This window comes from Diceros bicornis, chromosome 24 (assembly GCF_020826845.1).
Source record: "Diceros bicornis minor isolate mBicDic1 chromosome 24, mDicBic1.mat.cur, whole genome shotgun sequence".
NCBI lineage: Eukaryota > Metazoa > Chordata > Mammalia > Perissodactyla > Rhinocerotidae > Diceros > Diceros bicornis.
The window spans coordinates 40,801,805-40,821,453 of NC_080763.1; the positions used below are offsets into that span (position 1 = coordinate 40,801,805).

Consider the following 19,649-nt stretch of genomic DNA (forward strand, 5'->3'; position numbering starts at 1 on the left):
CTAATCAGAGCGGGTTAGAGGCCAGATTGCGACTGTCATCGACTAGCATGTGCTACGTGAATTCTTTTGGCCATGCTAGAATTCTGTAAACTTGAGACCCACTGCTTGAAATGAGCAAGTCCTTGGCTTGCTAAGATGGCAACGTGATTCCTGAGGTAAGAAGAATGCTGGAATGTCCATGACAAGCTGTTAGAGCTGTCATGGGTCCTCCAGAAGTAAGAGGGACGAGCCTGAAAGTGAATACAACTTCCTCAAGGGAAAAGTAGGAGAACAAAGCAAAGGCTGATGGTTGGCCTAAAAATTTTGGTTTTGTTTCAATGAGGACATTTTTATCTAGTCATTTAATCTTTTTTGCAGGACATTCAGGGGCCCCATGGAAGTTTCCTAAAAGAGGTGACAGCTCTGGACTGGGCATCAGGTGGCCTGGGTGCGCTTGCAAGTCTGTTTCTGGTTGGCTGTGTGACCTTGGTCAACCTGCTCTGCCTCTCTGGGTTCAGCAGACAAGACGCTGTCTGAGGGCCCCTCCCGACCTAATAGTTGGTGATTTTATGTGTCGCCTAATACATGCTTATTGAGGGGGAGGACAATGGGAGAAGGAAGCAATACACAGAGTCACCATGACCTGCATTTTGGCAGGAAACGGAGCAGAGGGAGCCCAGGATGGAGGAAGACGGAAGGGCCGGTGGATGTCTCTCTCCTCTCACAGGCTGCCTGTTCTGGTCTACCTCTCAGGGTGCTTTCCAGAAAGCCTTTTCCAGAAACCCATTATGATGGACCACAAAGGATGCCTGTGCTTCTGAGGCAGTGGTGCACGAGGGCTTGTCTGGGCAGGAACCTGCTGGACCACTTCCAGCTCTAACATCAGCCAGAGCTGATTCCCAGCCCCACCACGTCTGCACTCCTCCTTGGGGCTTTTACGGGGCTTTTGGCAGTGCCCCCTGGGGCCTTGGGGATCAGCACTGATGCTTCAAGAGCCACTGAAGGAAGCCAGGGGCTGCGGAGGCAAACTGGGGAGGACCCCAGGCCCTGTCCTGTGTCAGCCGGAGCTCTGCTTTTAGTGTTGTCTAGAGTGGCTCCCCTCAAGAATTCATTTGCAAGGAGGGCTCCATTGGTGGAAAAGACCTGAAAATCACAGCTCTACCTCAATTCCATCAATGCAAAAGTGAATTTAAAATGCATCCCAACCTTCCCCCTCCCTCAAAAATCTAGGGTGAAAAGAGTCCACTGCAGCTCACGACACAGCCTTCACTTTCCTCCTCTTTCCTCCTTGGATCTGCCATTCCTGGATGTGCTTTCCTGGATCTGCCAGATTGGTGCTGCTCAGTTACCCCTTAACGAACACAGCCAATCGCCAGACCACAACAGGTGCGCAGACACCCAGCACCTTCCCTCAAATGCCGCCTGTTGGAGGAACACTCGGCAGTTTTCTTCCCAGTGGAGGCTCTGCCTGGGACATCCACCCTCTTTTCATCAGGAGGCCTCTCGAGGATGTGAGAGCTAAGTAACTCAAGTCCATCCAGGACCTTAGAAATCCGCATGTGGAACGAGCTAGGACCCAGATTATGGCTAAATATTAGGAACGACGCTTAGTATCTGACAAAGCAAGGCACGCAAGAACCCACTCCACCCAAGGATCCAGCCACGCACCTGAGTTTTGAGTACACAAAGAGAAAAGCATGCTTTGACTCACAGGAGACAAAGGAAACATGAAAGAAAAAGCAAGGAGAGGGATTCTAAGTTTCCTTGGAGGTCTGCAACTGTCTGCAGAAGTGCCCCAGCCAGAACCCCAAATAAAATGAAGAAAGAACTCCCACCCCGTCAGGGTCCTGTCTTTTTAATTGTGCAGACACGCGTGTCAGAGTCTGTTGACGTCCAGCTGTGGGAAGAGCAGCAGGCAGTAAACCAGGAGCCAGAGGAAGAGAATAAAATACATCACATCCGGCTGCTGGACCAACTGGGTCAGCGAGTCGCTCTGGGGGCCACGGCTCTCCCACGACGTGGCTTCTCCAGAGTTGTTGGCCTTCCTGCAGAAGGGAAGACACAGGCAGGGCAGTTACGAGCAGGTCCCCAGTCGAGTGGACCCCACTCCCTCCCTGTACTGCAACCTCACTGCTCGACTGGAGAGCTGAGGGCTTCCAGGGAGGCGTCCAAGAGGCCCCCCATTGTGTGTGCAGACCCACGGCAGAGGGCTGGGGTCCAGGTGGTCCTCTGAGCTTTCACACGTACCCAGTTCATCTCCACAACACTAAGAGAGAGGAGCTGTCAGCCCATTCTGCAGACAGGCACATTGAGACTCATGGAGTGGAGCAGCTTGCCCAAGGCCACACAGTTACTTTGTGCTAGAGCTGGAACCTGGGCCAGGTCTAACTCCCAGTCCAGGACACCTTCCTTTACCCCACAGTACTCTTAATGCAGGGTTAGATACTGACAGCTCTCTGTTGTTCATTCAGGACAGAGAGGCCTTCATAAGCCATCTAAAAGAATAGTGAGTCCTTCGATTACAGATAATTTAAAAATAGCCACGAGAAACAAATAAAGACACATCCCCCCACCACCAAGTTTTGTTTTTGGCTTTGGAATATAACTTTTAAAATAATTAATAGATTTGATTTTGGTCAGATTTATTGTTCTTTTATTTTACAGAAAGTAGTTAAAGTGACATTTCGTTTTTTCCTGGCGGATGAAGCCCAGAGCGGGCAGTGTGGTGGTAACCAACCACAGCTGCAGATTCCCACGAAGGAGGGTTGGGGTTGGGGGCCATCATCTGAGTGGAAGGGGCGTTGGGAGCCTCTGCTTGAAGCTGCATTTACAGAAGCCTAGGGCGTAAGCTTCTTAGGGTCATTTGGGGCGTGTGATGGAGATTATGAGAAGTGCAAACACCCCGTTTCTGAACTGTCTCCTGACACAGTGAGAGGCGAGGCCAAGAGGCAATTAACCGTTCGCCTGGGTCTAGAAACTGATCCACAGGCAGACAACGGACCACTGACCGAATTTCCTTCTCTTTCCTAAAACTGTTTCTAGAAAAAATTGAAACTATATTTATTTTTTATCACAAAGGGAATAAATGCTCAAAAACATGGAAGAACACGACTGCATTTCTCAACCCTGCAGGCTCAATTTTCAAAGTCTCTATCTCATAAAAGCTACAAGTATTCTTTTCCTATGAGTGTGTCAAGCCTAGTGGAAAATGTGAATTAATATTTCCATTTTAGGGCAGGGAAGAGAAACAAGTCTGGCCTCTTTTTTAGGAGCCAGAGTGGAGGAGTTCTATGAATTACACTCCTGGGTGTTGGGCAATATTGAGACAGAGGCTTCCCATGCCAATAACCTAAGTCCTTCCAAGCCAATTCTGGTCCGTAGCAAAAAAAAAAAAAAAAATCAATAAAATTAAGTGATTCAATAACTTTAACAGGGATGGGGCATTTCAGAATAGTCAGAATTTTAGGGATTTCTCTGGATTGCTGTTCTACATGGGCAGTTTCACAGCAATTCAGCAATCTTAGTCTAGGTCCTCTAGTTCTCCAACAGTAAGAAATACTTTCATGGACATCTTGGCATGTTTGTATTCCCTCTTCATGTCTGCTCTGATGCCATAAAACTGTAAAATCAGCTCAGTGAGCTTCTCTGTATTGTACCTGCAGTGGCGACACAGAATGAACACGCTTGTCAGGCCCCGTAGCATTTAGAACACACACAGAATTATATCCCTACTACTTCTGCCTGCCTCCACCTTGGACAGCCAGCTTACGCCGCTGCGTTATTTAAATGCAGCTGCAAGCTCATGACCCAGAACTGTCTTTCAAGTGAGTCATTTTCTGAACCATGCACTGCCCATCAATGTTAATTAATACCCACTTTTTCCTCCCACTCATATTCAATTTACATTCATTTTCTCTGAAACAGGTCTTTTCTTGCATTATCTTGGACTCTTATTATTGTTATCAACACAGCACCGTTGGGAGAAACAGCCACCCCTATAAGGTAGTCCGCATAATGAAAACAGAAAAAAAAATTTTAAACCCCATAAAACTCGGAGCAAAGCCACTAACCTGGTTAACATTCGGTTTCTCCTGTCATCCAGATCGGCTGCGTTCCTCAGTTGAACGTAGCTAGAATGATCCTACAGTGAAATTTATAAACAAAACCCCCGCAACCCAATTAGTAAAGATGAAATCTCTGAAACAGAAAATAAAATGATTTTAAACATACAAAGCCGGGCATGCCGCGTCGTTCTCAATACTGCAAACATCTAGTTCCAAAATCAAACTGCTAAACGATACATTGTTCTACCCTTCCACCCCCCCACCCCCCCCACCCCCCCGCTACTGGGAGAGGCCCCACCACACACACCCTGAAGCCGGGCCGTGGACCACGGTGCTCCGGGTCCCAACACATCTAGGGTTAAGTAGTTGCGAATGTAAAGCAGACCCTCTACTTATGCTGCACCTCTGTCTTTGAATGTGACCTTTCTGGGTGTGTGTGCAGGGAAGGGGTGATCTTGGATGATCTTGGATGCATTCTTTTTTTTTTTTTTTTGTGAGGAAGATTAGCCCTGGGCTAACATCCATGCCCATCTTCCTCTACTTTATACGTGGGATGCCGCCACAGCACAGCTTGATCAGCAGTGCGGGTCCGTGCCGGGGATCTGAACCCACGAACCCTGGGCCGCTGAAGTGGAGCGCACCAACTTAACTGCTACGCCACCGAGCCGGGCCCTTGGATGCATTTTTATAACAAAGAGGCCTTTGGGCTTTAAAATCATCACTTTATTTACATCTCCTATTGCCCGAACTGAGCAGCCGACTGGACTGTGCTTAACAACAAGGTTTCAAGGTGCTTGTCTTCTATCCAAAAGCATAGCTGTTGCACGGCAGTAATTTCAAAGCTCTGGGCTGGGGAGGAGGAAGGATGGAAAGGAATTGATTAGCGGGGGTGGATGGAAGAAGAAATTCACATACCGATTCCAAAGACCTATTATTATGTCGTCGAATGTAAATGCTGGAGTCACTGTGACTGGTCCTGAAAAATAAACACACGTTTTGAATTGGTGCCACCAAGAGCTCCCCATGGCTCCGCTGTACTGTCACCCCCATCCCGAGTCTTTCACACATGGATTTAGGCAAGCTATGATTTCAGACCCAGCAACGGAAAAGAGACATTTTATTCAATATGCCCACTTGGGTTGGAGTGTGCTTAGAAATAGTAGGGTGGGTATTAGACAGACATACTGTACCCTTGTCTGTAAGGAAAAAACTGAGAAAGAATTTTAAATAGAAAGCAGACCACATATTCTTAAAAATCATAGAGTTTCGAGGCAGGAAGGGATTTCTTTTTCCAAGCATCTCCAGGTCCTGGGACTCGCCCAAGGTCCTCTGCAAGCTAAAGGCAGATCCAGGCCGAGAGCTGGTGCCTGGACCAGGGCTCTGGTACCCTTTCCAGTGCTCCTTCCACGTACAGTGCTGCTCTCTGCCTGTGCAGCTCTTGGGCGCACCACCTGTTTTCCTTTCATACTCGAGGAGGCTAATTTTCTGGCCCTATCTTTGAGGCAGATGTGAATATATCTCTGACCTTCTAATAAAGCTGGCCCACCTAGGGCTGAGGCAAAAGATACCCAGCCAGAGGCCTGGGCTGATATCCTGGCTCCTGGTCGATCAATTGGCAAACTTAGCCAAGAACTTAGTCTCTGATGAGTTTTACTCGTCTGTAAAATGGATCATCACTCCCACACCACCTGCTTCACGGAGCTGGTCGTGCTGGTGGGGAGAACAGTGTACCGCAGGTGGACGTGGCCCTGTTTTGCTACTCAGCAGGAGAACTAGGCATTGGGTGTCGATGTACCCTGGTACAGAGATAGTCATCTCGGCTTCCTCAAGGGAAACCTACCATGTGGCATCCTGGGGTCCAGAAAAAAGGCATTTGACCCAAGAGTTTATTCCTGGGGAATTCATCACTGGCAGCCTTGCTGGTCCTGCCCACTGCTGTCCTGAAAACCTTACCAAGCTCCTCCCTTGCACTGGGCATGTTCCCAGCTAATAGGTACTGGGTACCTACTATGTGCCAGGGGCTGGGCTAGGCCTAGGGAACTTCAGTCCTCGTCCTCCATCCAAAGCCTGTGCTAGTTTTTCCTGGCCATATCACAGCACAGAAATGAAACAAAATGCACCTACAAATAAAAAAGACTCTTGGTGCCTGGAACCCAGCAGTGTCCCGTGAGAACTGCCTCCATACTCTGGAGCACCTGGAGATGCACGGGCCCTCTCTTCCCCGCGTGTTGGTAATGTTTTCTAGCAAAAAAGCACATCCCCATCAGGAGAGGACTCTCGCTCTTCCCCCTCCCCTTTTTTTCCAGCATGCTGGCTTTTAGGTGGTTTTTCTGTTTTGTATAATCAATGTGAGACTTACTCAGGTTTGAACCCTGAACTTTACTCTTTCAGCAAGCGTTATCAAGAGTCTACTGTGAGCCAGGTGCCGGGGACCTGGCTCCTCCGGGAGCTGACTGCAGACTGAAAGCACACTCATTCATTCATTCATTCACCCAAAGAATGTGTGTTGAGTGCCAACTGCAAGCCAGGTGCTATGCTAATTGCTGGGCTATGCTAGTGGGCCCTCCCCGCCTCCAGGGAGCTGGCTCACCGTCTAGGGGAGAGCAGATGATAAAAACATCCTTACACAAATGATTATAGAAATTAGTTTTTGATAAATGCTGTGAAGAAAAGAGTAGAGGCTATGAGAACATATAAAAAGGGATCAAAAGCAGCCTGGAGGGATCCAAGAAGGCTGCTTGGAGGAAGTGGTAGTGGTGGCTGAGACCCAAGGGAGCAAGGCAGGAGACAAGCTGGGGACACAGGGGCTTCAAAGGCAAAAGAGCTTGGGGGGGCATTCAAGGACCTCAGGTAAGGCCGGGGGCCAGGCGCAGTGAGGATGAGGGGAGAGGGTGACTGAGGGTGACTGAGAGTGGAGGGAGATGAGGCTGGGGAGACAGAGATCTTGCAGGTTCTGGAACAACGGGCCTTTCTGCCTAGAGCAGTGGGAAGCCACAGGGTGACCGAGTTGAGGTACAGCCAGGAAAACATCCTGTGCCTGGAAGAGAGATGCCCAGGGCTCTGTCCCATTCAATGGTGTTGCGCCAGGTATTGTAAAGGGGGTGGTAGCCCCTCCCACACTGCAGCCAGCAGGTGCGACAGCCTGGGCACAGGAGGGGCCCCAGGGGTGCTCGTTCATTCACAGGAACGAGCACCGCTCCAGGCCACCTTCCTACATTTGCTATGCAGCTTGCACCTCGGCTGAACTGCTTCCCAGTAATTACAGCTTTGAGGTGAGAGGGGAAGGGGGAGCTGGGAGGGAGCTGCTGCCAGCTTCACGCAGACCGTCCGCAGAGATCAGAGCCAAACCCCTGCACTGGAAGGTCACCCAGGCCTCATGCCCACACACACCGAAATAACGGGTGACTTTTCCATATTGTCCCCCTTCGTCTCATCTTCCCAGGACAGGTTTTGCTGGTCCTTCTCGACGCTGCACGTATCCAAGATGCTCGCTTTCCCCCACCGCTCTCCTGGTTTCTCCTCCCACCTCCTTACATCCCACAAATATTGACTGCGGGGCCTGCTGCGTGCCAGCTGTCTGCTCAGGCTGTTTCTACCACCTGGAAGTGGAAGAAGGGCCTCCTCTCTCCTCCCAAATCCGAGTCCCACTTAGCTCTCAATACTAGACTCATGACGTCTCAGCGCCCGGGCTGCCCTGACCCTCTGGACCTGCCTCTGAGGCCCAAAACGTGAAATCGCTATCGCCTGTTAACACCTAAGGTGCCCTGCCAGTGCCAGTGGAATAGATGAGCACATCCTATCTCCCTCTAGACCGTGAGCCCCTGGAGGACGGAGCTGTGCCTGAATCACCACTGTGGCTAACCTCCTCTGAAGTCCCCAAGTCTAGCAGACTCGGTCTCATAGTGGCTGCTCAAAGATGACTGAGAACTGACCTGCTGAGGGAGAAGACGAGCGGTCTGGCAATGACCAACGGCCCTCCCTGAGTTGTGGTGTAGGTGCCAGCCCTGCGCCTTTTGCCCATAAGTGTTTGTCTGCACTCAGAGCAGGGGCCAGCTGAACACCAAGACTTAGATGTCTATTGGACAGCCACGTCCAGGGGCAGGGAGAGGGATCCTGGGAGTCACGGGCAATGTCGGCGGCAGCCTTCCATTGTGCCTGGCCCCTCCTCCTCGGGGTCCCATCTGCTCTCCCTTTGTCCCCCACAGCCCAGGCAGGGAAGCAGAGCAGAGGGGACATGGAAGGCTGGGTATCTGCCAGCTCCTCCTCTGGCTCTCCCCGTCTGGGCCTCTCCTCGTTCATTCCCCAAATGCATATCCAAATAATTTCCCTTTGCAGCTGGTAGGACTCACCCACCACAGGCAATGAGGGGTCATGGAAAGAATGTGGACTGTGGATCTGACAGTTCTGAGTCCAAGACCCCAGCTCTGCCACCTCCTAACCTGAGAGGTGCCCCCTGAGCTGCCCTGGCTGTATAATGATGCACATTCCCACCCGCCTGCCTAAGGGGGTGCCCGTGAGAATTGATGAGGAAATGTATGGAAAATGCCTGAACACATAAGGGCATGGTAGACGGTGACTGCTGGGATGACGTGGAATAACGGGGAGAGCCCAGGGTCTCCTGACATTCAGTTAAATATTGTCCCTGGGACCAATCTGGCTCACCGGGGGCCTTGGAGTGACAGAGCAGATGTGTGCTCCAAGCTTCCTGTAGCTCAGTCAAAGCTCATTGTCCTCCCTGCTTCCTCCTCCCCTGAGATAATTCACCCACCCTTACTTCCTGGGAACCAAACTCTTGGGCGAAGCTGTAATATTAACATCCGGCTTCCATGTGACAACGATGAAGGGTCCCCTCAGCGCATATGCTGAAGTCAGGAAGATGCTGACTTTATAAACGGCTAAGTTAGGTCTCTACTGAGCCCAGCCAGCAGGTATCTGGGGAGGGGGTGGCCGGGAGAGTCTCAAGGTCTCTTACTTCACACCCCACACCCGCCTAGGGTTCGGCCATTCCAGGGCACCCTGATAGTTTCACCCAAAGGTACTCAGAGTGAGGAGAGAAGGCGAGCTTCATGTCCTTCCATTTTTGCTAGTTATGAGCAGGTCTGGTAACAGTGAGGCCAGGTGGGGGCACCCAGGTGTGACGAGGAGGACTTTGTATGAATCTGATTTCCCTCGTCGTCCAGTCCCACCCCTGTGCCCCCATAAATCAGAAACTGAAAATGCAATGAGTTCAGAGTAGCTCTCTGGCTTGGCCTACAGGGTGAGAAGATATTAGTACCTGGAAAGGACTTTGTGGTCGCCAGTGTCTTCTTCTAGGTCATCTGAGGATCGAACAGTTCCAGGTGCTACAAATATCGAACTTTCTACGTGTTCCACATGTTTCCTTTTTTCCTTTTTTTTACTGCTGATTGATTCTTCCATTACCTTTGCTTCTAAAGGGTTTGCTATGTTTTCCGAGTTTGGGGATTCCTGGGACTTAAGGACAGAAAAACCAAACACAAGTCAGCCTTTTGTGCCGAGATGTCGAGCGAGTGACCCACCCAGCTGGGCTCCACTCCACCTTGATTCCAAGGCCCAGCGAGGGCGTCCCTTCCAATTCTGCCTCTCCTGTGACTCCTTCCAGCACAGCCTGCCTTGGAAGAGAACCCACCCGACCTCCTGCTCCCTGTGCAGAGTTCAAATGCTCCAGACGGATGGAGTGAAAACAGCATGGGTTTTAGTCAGTAAGACCTGGTTTCAAATCCTGGCTAAGACAGCTATCTGATCTTGAGCAACTGACTTTATCTCTCTGACCCTCAGTTTCCTTGTCTGTCAAATGGGTATAATAATTATCAACCTCTTCCCACCATACCATAGTGTTTCCTATAAAGGATGTCTCTTACAGTGGGCAATGGTTGGACCCTTCACACTACCATCGTCCACTTAAACAGAGGAGCAAATCTGGAAGCCAGGTGGGTCAAGGGGTGCAAAGGTAGCCCCGAGTTTGGAGAGGTACAGACACAGGCAAACGTATAGCTCGTGGGGTGACATCTTCACTGTGCCTTTGGCTGAAGGTGGATCGTAGAGCAACATCTCCAGCATTTCTTTGATAAGGAAGATTCTTTGACCACTGTCCACACCAGACACTCTGAAACCCATCAGCAATGCTCCTGAGGGAAGTCAAGCAGCGTGGGAACTGTTGGGGCCCCTCTGGAGAATTCCTTCAGGGGCTGGAAGAACCTGCTCAACAGGTGTCAGAGTAAGAGGATCGGAGTCGCCAGGCCCGTGCATCCCCGGAGGACAAAGCTCCGGACCGACAATAGAAACGCTCTCAGCACCTTGAAACGCTAGCCCTCCTCCATCATCAATGGGCAAATGCTGCCCTTTCTGAAAGGTAAAATGAGGAGAGGGCTTTTTTTTAAAGACCAGAAGAAGGAAAACCTGCCAATTTCTAGTTCTTTTAGAAGATCTTTTTTCTTTCTTTTAAAGGAGGGCCAGGTATCAGAGAGATGCTCCATCTCGTGTTGTCTTGTCTGCCAGGAAGCAAGACTCCCAGACCTCACCTGTCATCCCAGGCTGTACCCCACCCCTGCTCACCTGCAGGGATCAAGGCCAGGGCTATGCTTGGGAGCCAACTGCAAGGTGGGCTGGGGAGGAGTGGGCACCTGTGTGCTGGACAGGTGAGAGCCAGAGAAGCAGATCAGAGCCCCGAGATGCAGGTGGCTCCAGTATCGCTCCCGCACTGTGCCCAAGGGATGCAACCTCTCCCCCCAACTCAGCGTGAGATGGATCCAAATCTAGGTCTCTGGATTCCATCCCTAACCCAGGGCTCTCTCAACCCTACCCAAAATCACCCGCCCACATGCTGGGCACAGGCAGGTGCACAACCTGCTTTTGGCAGCGACTGGAAGGAAAGCAGAAGAGAATGAAATGCTATGCCTGCCGTGGGAGAGGGACCGAGCCCCTAACTAGCCGTTTTAAGTAACACAGAGGGGCAGAGGTGCAACTCAGGCTTTCTTCCTGCCACCCACACCGTTCCCTTTTTTTTGTCCTAAAAGGGCTTTTTGGCCCATAACAATCCAGAGAATCGTCCTGTTACTGTCACGGTCCCCCAACCTGGGGACTCCAAGACCTGATCTCACTGAAGGACATTTCTAACCCCCTTGGATCTTGAGGTCTCCCTCAGGAAGAGCCTGCTGGGGCAGGGCTGGCTTCTGACAAGTTAGCAGACAGCAGGTGGGAGGGGGTGCGGGACCAGCACTGGGATCCTCTCCCCGGGGCAAGAAGGGGAAGACCGCAGGCCGGTCCACGGCACCTGAGGAACCACCGAGGCCTCTTCTCTGTCCAAAGACAGACATAGTGTGGATGCCTCTGCCCCAAAGGGTCAACTGGTTCTGCCATGCTTGCAGTCTAGGCCATCACGGCCCGAGAATTCTGCTCCTCCCAGTGCTCCCAGCAGCTCTTCCCCATTGTCTGGAGTTGGCAAACCGATAAAACCAAGCTAGCCCTTCTGGCCTACCCAAATCCTGGATGTCTTTAATGGCTACTGATTCCCCTTTCTCCTGGAGCCCTCCCAGGCTGCAAGGCCTTCTCATTCCTCTGAGCACCAGTGGGCCCCTCACTCCACCTGAATCTCCACTGCGTGAGCCGGAGCACCATCATTTATCTCCGAGTTTAATTTACCCTACGTTCGCCTTGCCCCCAAACCACCATGCGATATACCTTTGTTTCCTGCATTGCAGGCCCTGTCAGGCTGGTCTCTATAGCCCAAAGATTAATACACAAATGCTCACTCTCTGGGAGAGAGGATCACAACCTGGGAGAGAGGATCACAACCCACGAAAGCAGCTGGAGAACTGTCGGAAGTGTTCCGGCTAGAGCTGAGAGAGCAACTCTTCTGCCTGGGGAGGAGCTGTGAAGGGTCCCGGGAGGAGGTGATGTTTGCATTGGGCTTTGAAGGTGAATAAGCGATTGCCAAGTGAAGGGTGGGGAAGGGCGTCTAGATCAAGGAAAGCCGGGAGGCAGAGGAGAGCTGGAGTGTCTGGGAGCCAGGGAGGAAGCTGGCTTGGCTGGAGGGGACCAAGAGAAGGGGACCAGAGGGGTGGGTGGCCAGGTTGGAGAAGGAAGAGTCTCGAAGGTCATGCTTAGGAATTTGGACTTTATCCTGGAGACAGAAGTAGGGGAGCGATGGGATGGGATTTGTGTTTTGGGATCTACTGCAAGCGGTGGAGGGGCTGAACTGGGGAGTAGAGCTGGGAAAGAATGGGGAAGACACGATGCGATGGCGTTAAAAGCCATTTCAGAGGAGGTCAAAGTGATCTGGGATAGCTGATGTCCTCAGCACAGGCCCCACTTCCCCACCTTGGTTCCCGTGCTGCACCCTCCACCCAGAACTGCCTCCCCAGCTCCAGAGGCCCCCGCACATGCAGCCTTTCTGGATCTGGGTGAATCTCCCTCTGTTGAACCCCTGAGTCCCTTTGCTGGGCCCCATCTCTTATGTCTGATGCCATATTCCCTCACAGCACAGTTACTCGGGACTTGGTCTCCCCAGCATCAAACACCCAAGGCAGGATCTCCTTTGCCTTGGTTCTTCTGCCAGTGAAGAAGAGGCACACTGCCTTCTGCAGGGGTGGACCGAGTAGGCAGGTGAGCTCCCCTGGGGTCCTTTCTCCTCCCAGCTGTCTCACCCTGGGGCCCTGTCTGCACTGTACCCAGCAGAGGCCCAAGCAGTGTGGTTTTGGATCCACTCCCACATTCCCAGCACTGTGGTGGGGAGCTCTTATTAACAGGAGGACTCCTGCAGGAGGACCCTCCCACTGCGCCCCCACGGGATCAGGCCAGGGCCCCTGCACCTCTCACTGCTCACTCCGGGGGTCCCTCTTGAGCTGCTGGGCCAGATAAAACAGGAACATCAAGTGGCAGATAAGTGTGTGCCCAGCTCCTTGAGTTCAGAAGTGCGTGCCCCGCCTTGCCCTGTGTACACAACCCACTCAAACCACAGGAGCCAAATAACAGTGCTGAATACACAAAAGGCCTTTAAAAATCAAGGCCGGGGGCCGGCCCTGTGGCTTAGCGGTTAAGTGCGCACGTTCCACTACTGGTGGCCCGGGTTCGGATCCCGGGCGCGCACCGATGCACCGCTTCTCTGGCCATGCTGAGGAGGCGTCCCACATACAGCAACTAGAAGGATGTGCAACTATGACATACAACTATCTACTGGGGCTTTGGGGGGGCAAAAAAACCCGAGGAGGATTGGCAATAGATGTTAGCTCAGAGCCGGTCTTCCTCAGCAAAAAGAGGAGGATTAGCATGGATGTTAGCATAGGGCTGATCTTCCTCACAAAAAAAAAAAAAAGAAAATCAAGGCCGGCGTCAAGGGTGAGGTCTCGCGGGCTGCGGCAGGAGGCGGGGCTCCAAGTCTCTAGGAGCACGCCAGGTGTAGCTATGATTACTCTTTAAAATTATTTCTGCTGCTACCATGCTGGAGCCTCAAACACGACCTCATTTGATCCTCCTGGTGGCACTGTGGGCAGGGCCAGGACCCGGAGGAGGCCAGGGAGGCGCCCAGGGTGCAAAATTCAAGGCGCGCTCATTCTCAGGTGCCAGCCCTGCCCAGGCGCGCCGAGTGCGCGCCTCTTAAATTTTGGCCCCGGACGCCTGTGAGGGAAGCTGCTGTTTCCCTACGTCACGGAGGAAGAGGCCGAGCCTCAGAGAAGCGCAGAATGCCCCGCAGGACCCAGGGTTCCCGAACCCGCACTCAAGTACCTGATGGCTCCCCACGGGGGCACTCTCTTCCGCCTCCCTTTGCTGGTGGTCCTCTTGGCGGGGTGGGGGAGCGGGTTCCGAGGCTGGTTTGGCACCGTCAGCCCCGCTGTCGAGAGACGGCGCCTGGACGCCGGCCCTGGGGGGCTCCTCGCCCGGCCCGGAGAAGCTGCAGCTGCTCTGAGAGGCCTCGGCCTCCTCCTCCCTGGACCCCAGGTCGTACAGGTAGCCCTCTGGTTCTTCGAGGTCCATCTCGTCGTTTTTCAAATCCTCCGAGCCTTCCGCGTAAGCCTCCAAAACTGCGGCCAGGGGCACCTCGTAATGCGGGTAGTAGAACAGATCGTGAGGAATGACGGAGATCTTGGAGAGGGGCGGCGAGGGTCTGAAGTCCAGGCCTTCTTCGCTGTGACTGCCAAGGGTCTCCAAGCTGACACTGCTGTTCGGCGGGTTGCAAGGCAGTTCTCTGGCAAGCTGTGGGCCCTCGGTGCCCCGTTCATCCTCGCTGTGACGGCGATGGGGGGACTTCTGCTTCGCCTTCTCATATCCTTCCGGCTTTTTATCCACTAGTGCCTCCTCTGGGGCCAAAGAATAGCCTTCATCTTCTCGCTCAGGGTGCTTGTGCGGTTCCTGCTTGTCAGCCTTCACTGGGGGCTCATCCGAATCTTTCCTTTTGTGGACAGATTTAGCTCTCCTTTTGCCCAATTTCTCAGCATGATCCTCCAAAACCTCATCCTTGGCAGGTTTTTTCTCCCGGGGCAAAGGAACCTCATTGAAAGCCCGGCTGGTGGAGGCAAAATCTACTAGGTCGCTGTTAAATTTAGAGGCTTTTAATGGGATGCCTTCGAAATAGTCTTCTTCATCCATAGGTTCTACAGTCAGCAGCTTAACCTTGATCTCCAGGGATTCGGCCATAACGGTATTCTCTCCCAGGGGTGAAAGGGGACGACCTTCTTTCTCCTGGCTGGCTGCACTCTCCAACGTCCCATTCCAGGAGGGGGGACGCTGGGAAGCCTCAGAATGACTGGTCTTACCATCCGCCAAGGAAATGTCATCTGGGGCCTCATCAGAGGCTGCTTCCGGGATCTTTGGGGCTTCCTGATGCGTCTTTTCCTCGGCAACCTCAACCACCAAGACGTGTGCATCCTGCTTGCACAAGTCCTCTGTCCCCCTTGGGCTCCCTTCAAGGAGGTCTTGACGGCAGGGTGGGCCCTTACTGCCGGAAGCATCCTTGTAGGCGTCAGCCTCAAAGTGCACGGTTTTCTTCATTGGCAGAGAGTTGGACCTCTGGTTGTCCTTTCTGGATGATAAAATGGAAGATTCTGGAGATGGCTCACTGATGCTGCCGGTCTTACCTGTGACCCCTTGGAGGACCTGGTCGGTGATCTGGTGCATGAACTCGGAAGAGCTGTCTGACAGCGCACGGTTGGAAACGCCACCCGGGTAGCATTCCTTCACGCTCTCGGGCTTGTCACAGACAAAGACTTTGGAGGGTGGCGGGTGGCTGGTTTCATGGTTAACCATGTAGGCACGTTCCCCATTTTCAGTCAGAAGGAGGACTGTGCTCTCCTGTTCAGAAGGGGTTTCTTTGATGCGGACAAAGGTGGATTCAATAGGGGCTTCTTTATCTGAATCCACAAAGTCCTCCTGCAAAGAAACACAGGGCAACGTGAAATGAGAAGAGTGTTTAAGTATAAAGTATACGCCCCTCTCAACAAACAAAAACCAAAGTGGAAAAAACCACTTCAGAACTAACGCGAAGTACTTCGATTAAGATGTAGATGGTTGCAAAAGACTACTGTTCCTGCTGAAATGTGAAAACACCAGATACGTTCAACATAATGTGTTTTTTTAAAGCAACGGATGCAAAGAAATCTCAATGACCTGAACTCTAGAGAAGGATGAGCCCTCCCTAAGAGAGCAGAGACAGTCAGCTCCTTCATACCTGTGGGCCATTGCCTAGTCTGGGTAGGACAGGAGAGGTAACCCACCAAAGATAAAGAAAGATCAGCCAAATCTTTATTGATTGTGTAGGCCGGTATGAGAGACAGAATCCGCAAGGGCCCCAAATGCAAAACCAATTCTCCTCTTATGCTAATTCTCCACACAGGGACTTTGGCTGAGTATGAAGCAGCTGAGAGCAGAGCTGAGGAGCAGAGGGCCATCTTGGTGGGACGGCAGTGCCTGGCTCCCGAGGCACTGGTGGAGAGAGTGGACTGACCTCATACTGACATCATTCGAAACCAGAGGGCTGAAATTAAATAAAACGGCAAGGCAGCTCCTTGATGAGCTGCTTATCACAGGTCCTTATTTGGGATAGGGCTATATTCTCTTGGGGGGAGAATGTCATCTACCTCAATCTCCACTGTTCTTTTATACATCAGGTCTGGCAGAAAATAAAAAATTTTAAGACACAAAGAAACAGGAGAATGAGACCCATAATCAAGAGAAACCATAGTCATTAGACATAGACCCAAATGTGGCCCAGGATTAGAACTAGCAAACAAAGACTCTAAAATAACTACTTAATCTACACTACCAGCAATACAAAGGTTGTTCTTCAGGCTAAAGGGAAATGATCACAGATGGACGCCTGGATCTGAAGGAGGGAATGAAAAGTACCTGAAATGGTAAATATATGGTCAATAATAAAAGACTATTTAAAAAGTTTTCTTAAAAAGTCTTCTGTTTAAAGTAACAATAATAACAAAGCACTGGGGACTAAAACGTATGTAGAAGTAACATAAATGACAGTAATAGCACAAAGGAATGGAGAGGAAGTGAGTGGGATTGTTGTACATATAAAAATATATAAAATATGCGTTTCACTTAGAGTGGTATAATAGTAATTCAAGGTAGACAGAGCCATGTTCAAGATCAGTATTATAATCTCTAGAATAACTCCTAAAAAGATAAAATGAGGAGATGTGGCTAAAAAGCCAATAGAGAAGATTAAATGGAACCAGAAAATAATAGAATAATCCAAAAAGAAGAAGGAAGGAAGGACAAAAGAACAAAGAACAGATAGGATCAATGGAAAATAATAATCAAGATGGTAGATTAAATCTATGTAAATGGACAAAAAACACACTAATAACATGACATGCTAATTTTGTCAGAATGGATAAAAAACATGACCCAACTGTACAGTGTTTACGAGAGAGATGTAAGCACATCTACTCTGAAAGGAACAAGATGGAACAAGACGCATCATGCTAACACTAATCATAGGAAAGCTGATATGGCTATCTTCCTATCAGACAAAGTACACTTCAAGACAAAGAGAAATTGCATGCAAATAAAGCAATCAAGTAAGTCATCAGGAAGATACAACAATCCTAAATGCGTGTGTGTATACAGCACAGCTTCAACGTACATGAAGCAACACCCGACAGAACTAAGAAGAGAAATAAATCCACGGTCATATTTGGAGATTTTTAACATATCTCTCTTGCAGTAATTGATAGGAAAAGCAGGAAAAAAAACCCAGTATGTTTACAGAATATTAGAATGGCATATTAACCAACGCCACTTAATTAAAGAATGTCGATTCTTGCACTGCATAAGACACATTCTTTTCCAGTGCATATGGTCCATTTACACATATAAACCACATGTCAGGCCATAAAGCTGGGCACAGAGTCTGGTACGTGCCAGGGCCTGCTGAATGTTGACTGAAATGAACTGAACTCAGTGGAACTGTTAAGGAATAGCTCAGTGGGTGTCCAGATCAGCTGCGACCTCTCGTCTGTACCCCCTGCAGCTATAAAGGGACCGTCCTACGGTGATGCACTGTGGTCTGTGCATCAGGATGCCTGTCTCCAGATACCACATCTTGTTCAACCTCTGTTTCTCCAGCCCCAGTCTCTGGCCCCAGCCCTGGGGACAGCCAAGTGTCAGATTTGCTGAATCCTGGCTGTGACCTTTGACTCACACAAATACCATTAAGTTTTAGTTGATTCCAACTCTGCCTACTGCTTAAGAGCTTAGGGCTAACAAAAGCCCCGGTGCCTGGTGTTTCAGTATTTAGTAACGCGCTAGGAAAATTGAATTACAAAATAGTAACCACCACCACCATTTGCCGAGCAGCAACTGTTGTCCAGGCACAGGACTTGGTACTTGAAATATCTATTTATTCTTTACTCAACTCTGAAATGTGGGTAATATTTCCGTTTTACACATGACATCTCATAGAGACATGCATCAGAGAGGTTAAGGAAGCAGCTCAAGGTCACACAGCTTCAAGACGTAGATCTGACTTTCCAGCCCATGGACTTCCCGCTTCTAAAGCATGCTGGGAAGTGCTCTGTGGTGCAGGGACAGAGGGGAAACACACACACAGGTAGGGACAGGAATGAAAGCCACAGCACGGGAGGACCCCGTCTGGCTCTTCTGAGTTGTACAAAATGGGGTCTCAGTCTCAGCCTTATGTTGTAAGGGATCTAAGACCCTGAACTTTGGAAGCACAGAGATCTGGGGTCACACCCCAGCTCTGTCCTTGGTAGCTGTGATCCTGGAGAGGCCTTTACGCCTCTTTTAGCGCCCTTATTCTCATTATAAAATGAGGATAATGACACCGAACCATGTGGCGCTGGTGGAGTGCCAGTCAGCCCAGAGACACACAGGACAGTGGCCTCACCAGCCTCCAGCTAAAAGAGCAGCCCCGTTCCCCCTGCGACCTTAGCTCCTTATGCTCAGTTTTTTTCTGTCTAGTACTTACAACTACCTGAAATGATCATGTGTTTGCTGACATTAACTGTGTGCTGTATTAGAACCAAGCTACACCAGGTCACGGACCTCATCCATCTAGTTTATTGCTGAGCACCCCTGACCCAGCAGTAGGTGTTCAGTCAATTACCACTGAATTCAATAGAGGGCTGTTGTTGTCATTATTATCATCATCTCAGGGTTGTGCATGGGTTGGGTGCAGATTCAGTGGAGCCATGACAACTTCTAAAAGGCCCGATTCTGCTCCAAAAATAAAATCTGTCCCCACCTACAATCTGGGATTCTGAAAATAAAAAGGCATGCTTTTGAACAGTTGTTGTCTTTTATCATTTTTCACACTCTGATACAATCTGGTAGACCACTAAAATGTTCCACCCAACATCTAAAAAATCAAGTAGCCGATCCCTATGACAAGCGAGCATCTTAATCTTAATAAAGTGTGGTGTGGGAGGAGGTTTGCAACAGGTGTGGCTGTCTAACTTCTCATCCTTTATTTTTTTTTTTGTGAGGAAGATCAGCCCTGATCTAACATCCATGCCAATCCTCCTCTTTTTGCTGAGGAAGACTGGCCCTGGGCTAACATCCATGCCCATCTTCCTCCACTTTATATGGGAAGCCTCCACAGCATGGCTTGACAAGCAGTGGGTCAGTGCGCGCCCGGCATCCGAACCCTGGGCCGCCACAGCGGAGCGCGCACACTTAACCGCTATGCTACCAGGTTGGCCCCTTCTCATCCTTTTTTTTTTTTTAAATGTGATACATGTTATATATGATTTTGAAATTAAAATGTGGCAACACTCAAGAGACTTGAGATCAGGTTTTGATTATTACTGCTCATCACACAGAACAGCACCAGCTTTGTCTGATGGCCAGCTGATGGAAATGTACAGTTTCTGAATTAAAGGTAAGAAAAACAAACTTACGGCTTCCAACTCCGGGAAATGTTCTAGAAATTGTGCCACGTAAGTCACGATAGACTGCTCATCTGGTGTGTCAACCATGATGTCTGTTGAAAGAGACACAGGAGTTAGAGGGATATACAAACACGCCATTTTTAAATAGGATCAAGGGATGCTTGAGGGTGAAGAATCCCACAGGCCACTGAGGTTTTTTCTCTTTATTTTACACTCGAGGAAATTGAGG

At 50.4% G+C, this 19,649-nt stretch overlaps 1 protein-coding gene across 3 annotated transcripts in view; it reads right to left on the reverse strand.

The window, feature by feature from the left end:
• Positions 1-1,634: 1,634 nt before the first annotated feature.
• Positions 1,635-19,649, reverse strand: part of CLMN (calmin) — a 111,416-nt gene continuing 93,401 nt past the window's right edge. Inside the window, exons 8-14 of one of the 3 annotated variants that reach the window (XM_058567642.1) lie at positions 19,430-19,512; positions 13,785-15,425; positions 9,319-9,515; positions 4,959-5,019; positions 4,050-4,120; positions 3,539-3,635; positions 1,635-2,020 (exon numbers count right to left, since the gene is read on the reverse strand). In XM_058567642.1, the coding sequence (XP_058423625.1) occupies positions 1,856-2,020; positions 3,539-3,635; positions 4,050-4,120; positions 4,959-5,019; positions 9,319-9,515; positions 13,785-15,425; positions 19,430-19,512 (2,315 nt within the window). In that variant the 3' untranslated portion in view covers positions 1,635-1,855. Of the gene's footprint in view, positions 2,025-2,052; positions 3,636-4,049; positions 4,121-4,958; positions 5,020-9,318; positions 9,516-13,784; positions 15,426-19,429; positions 19,513-19,649 lie in introns of those variants that run through there. The other 2 variants (XM_058567643.1, XM_058567644.1) reach the window with 2 other exon arrangements.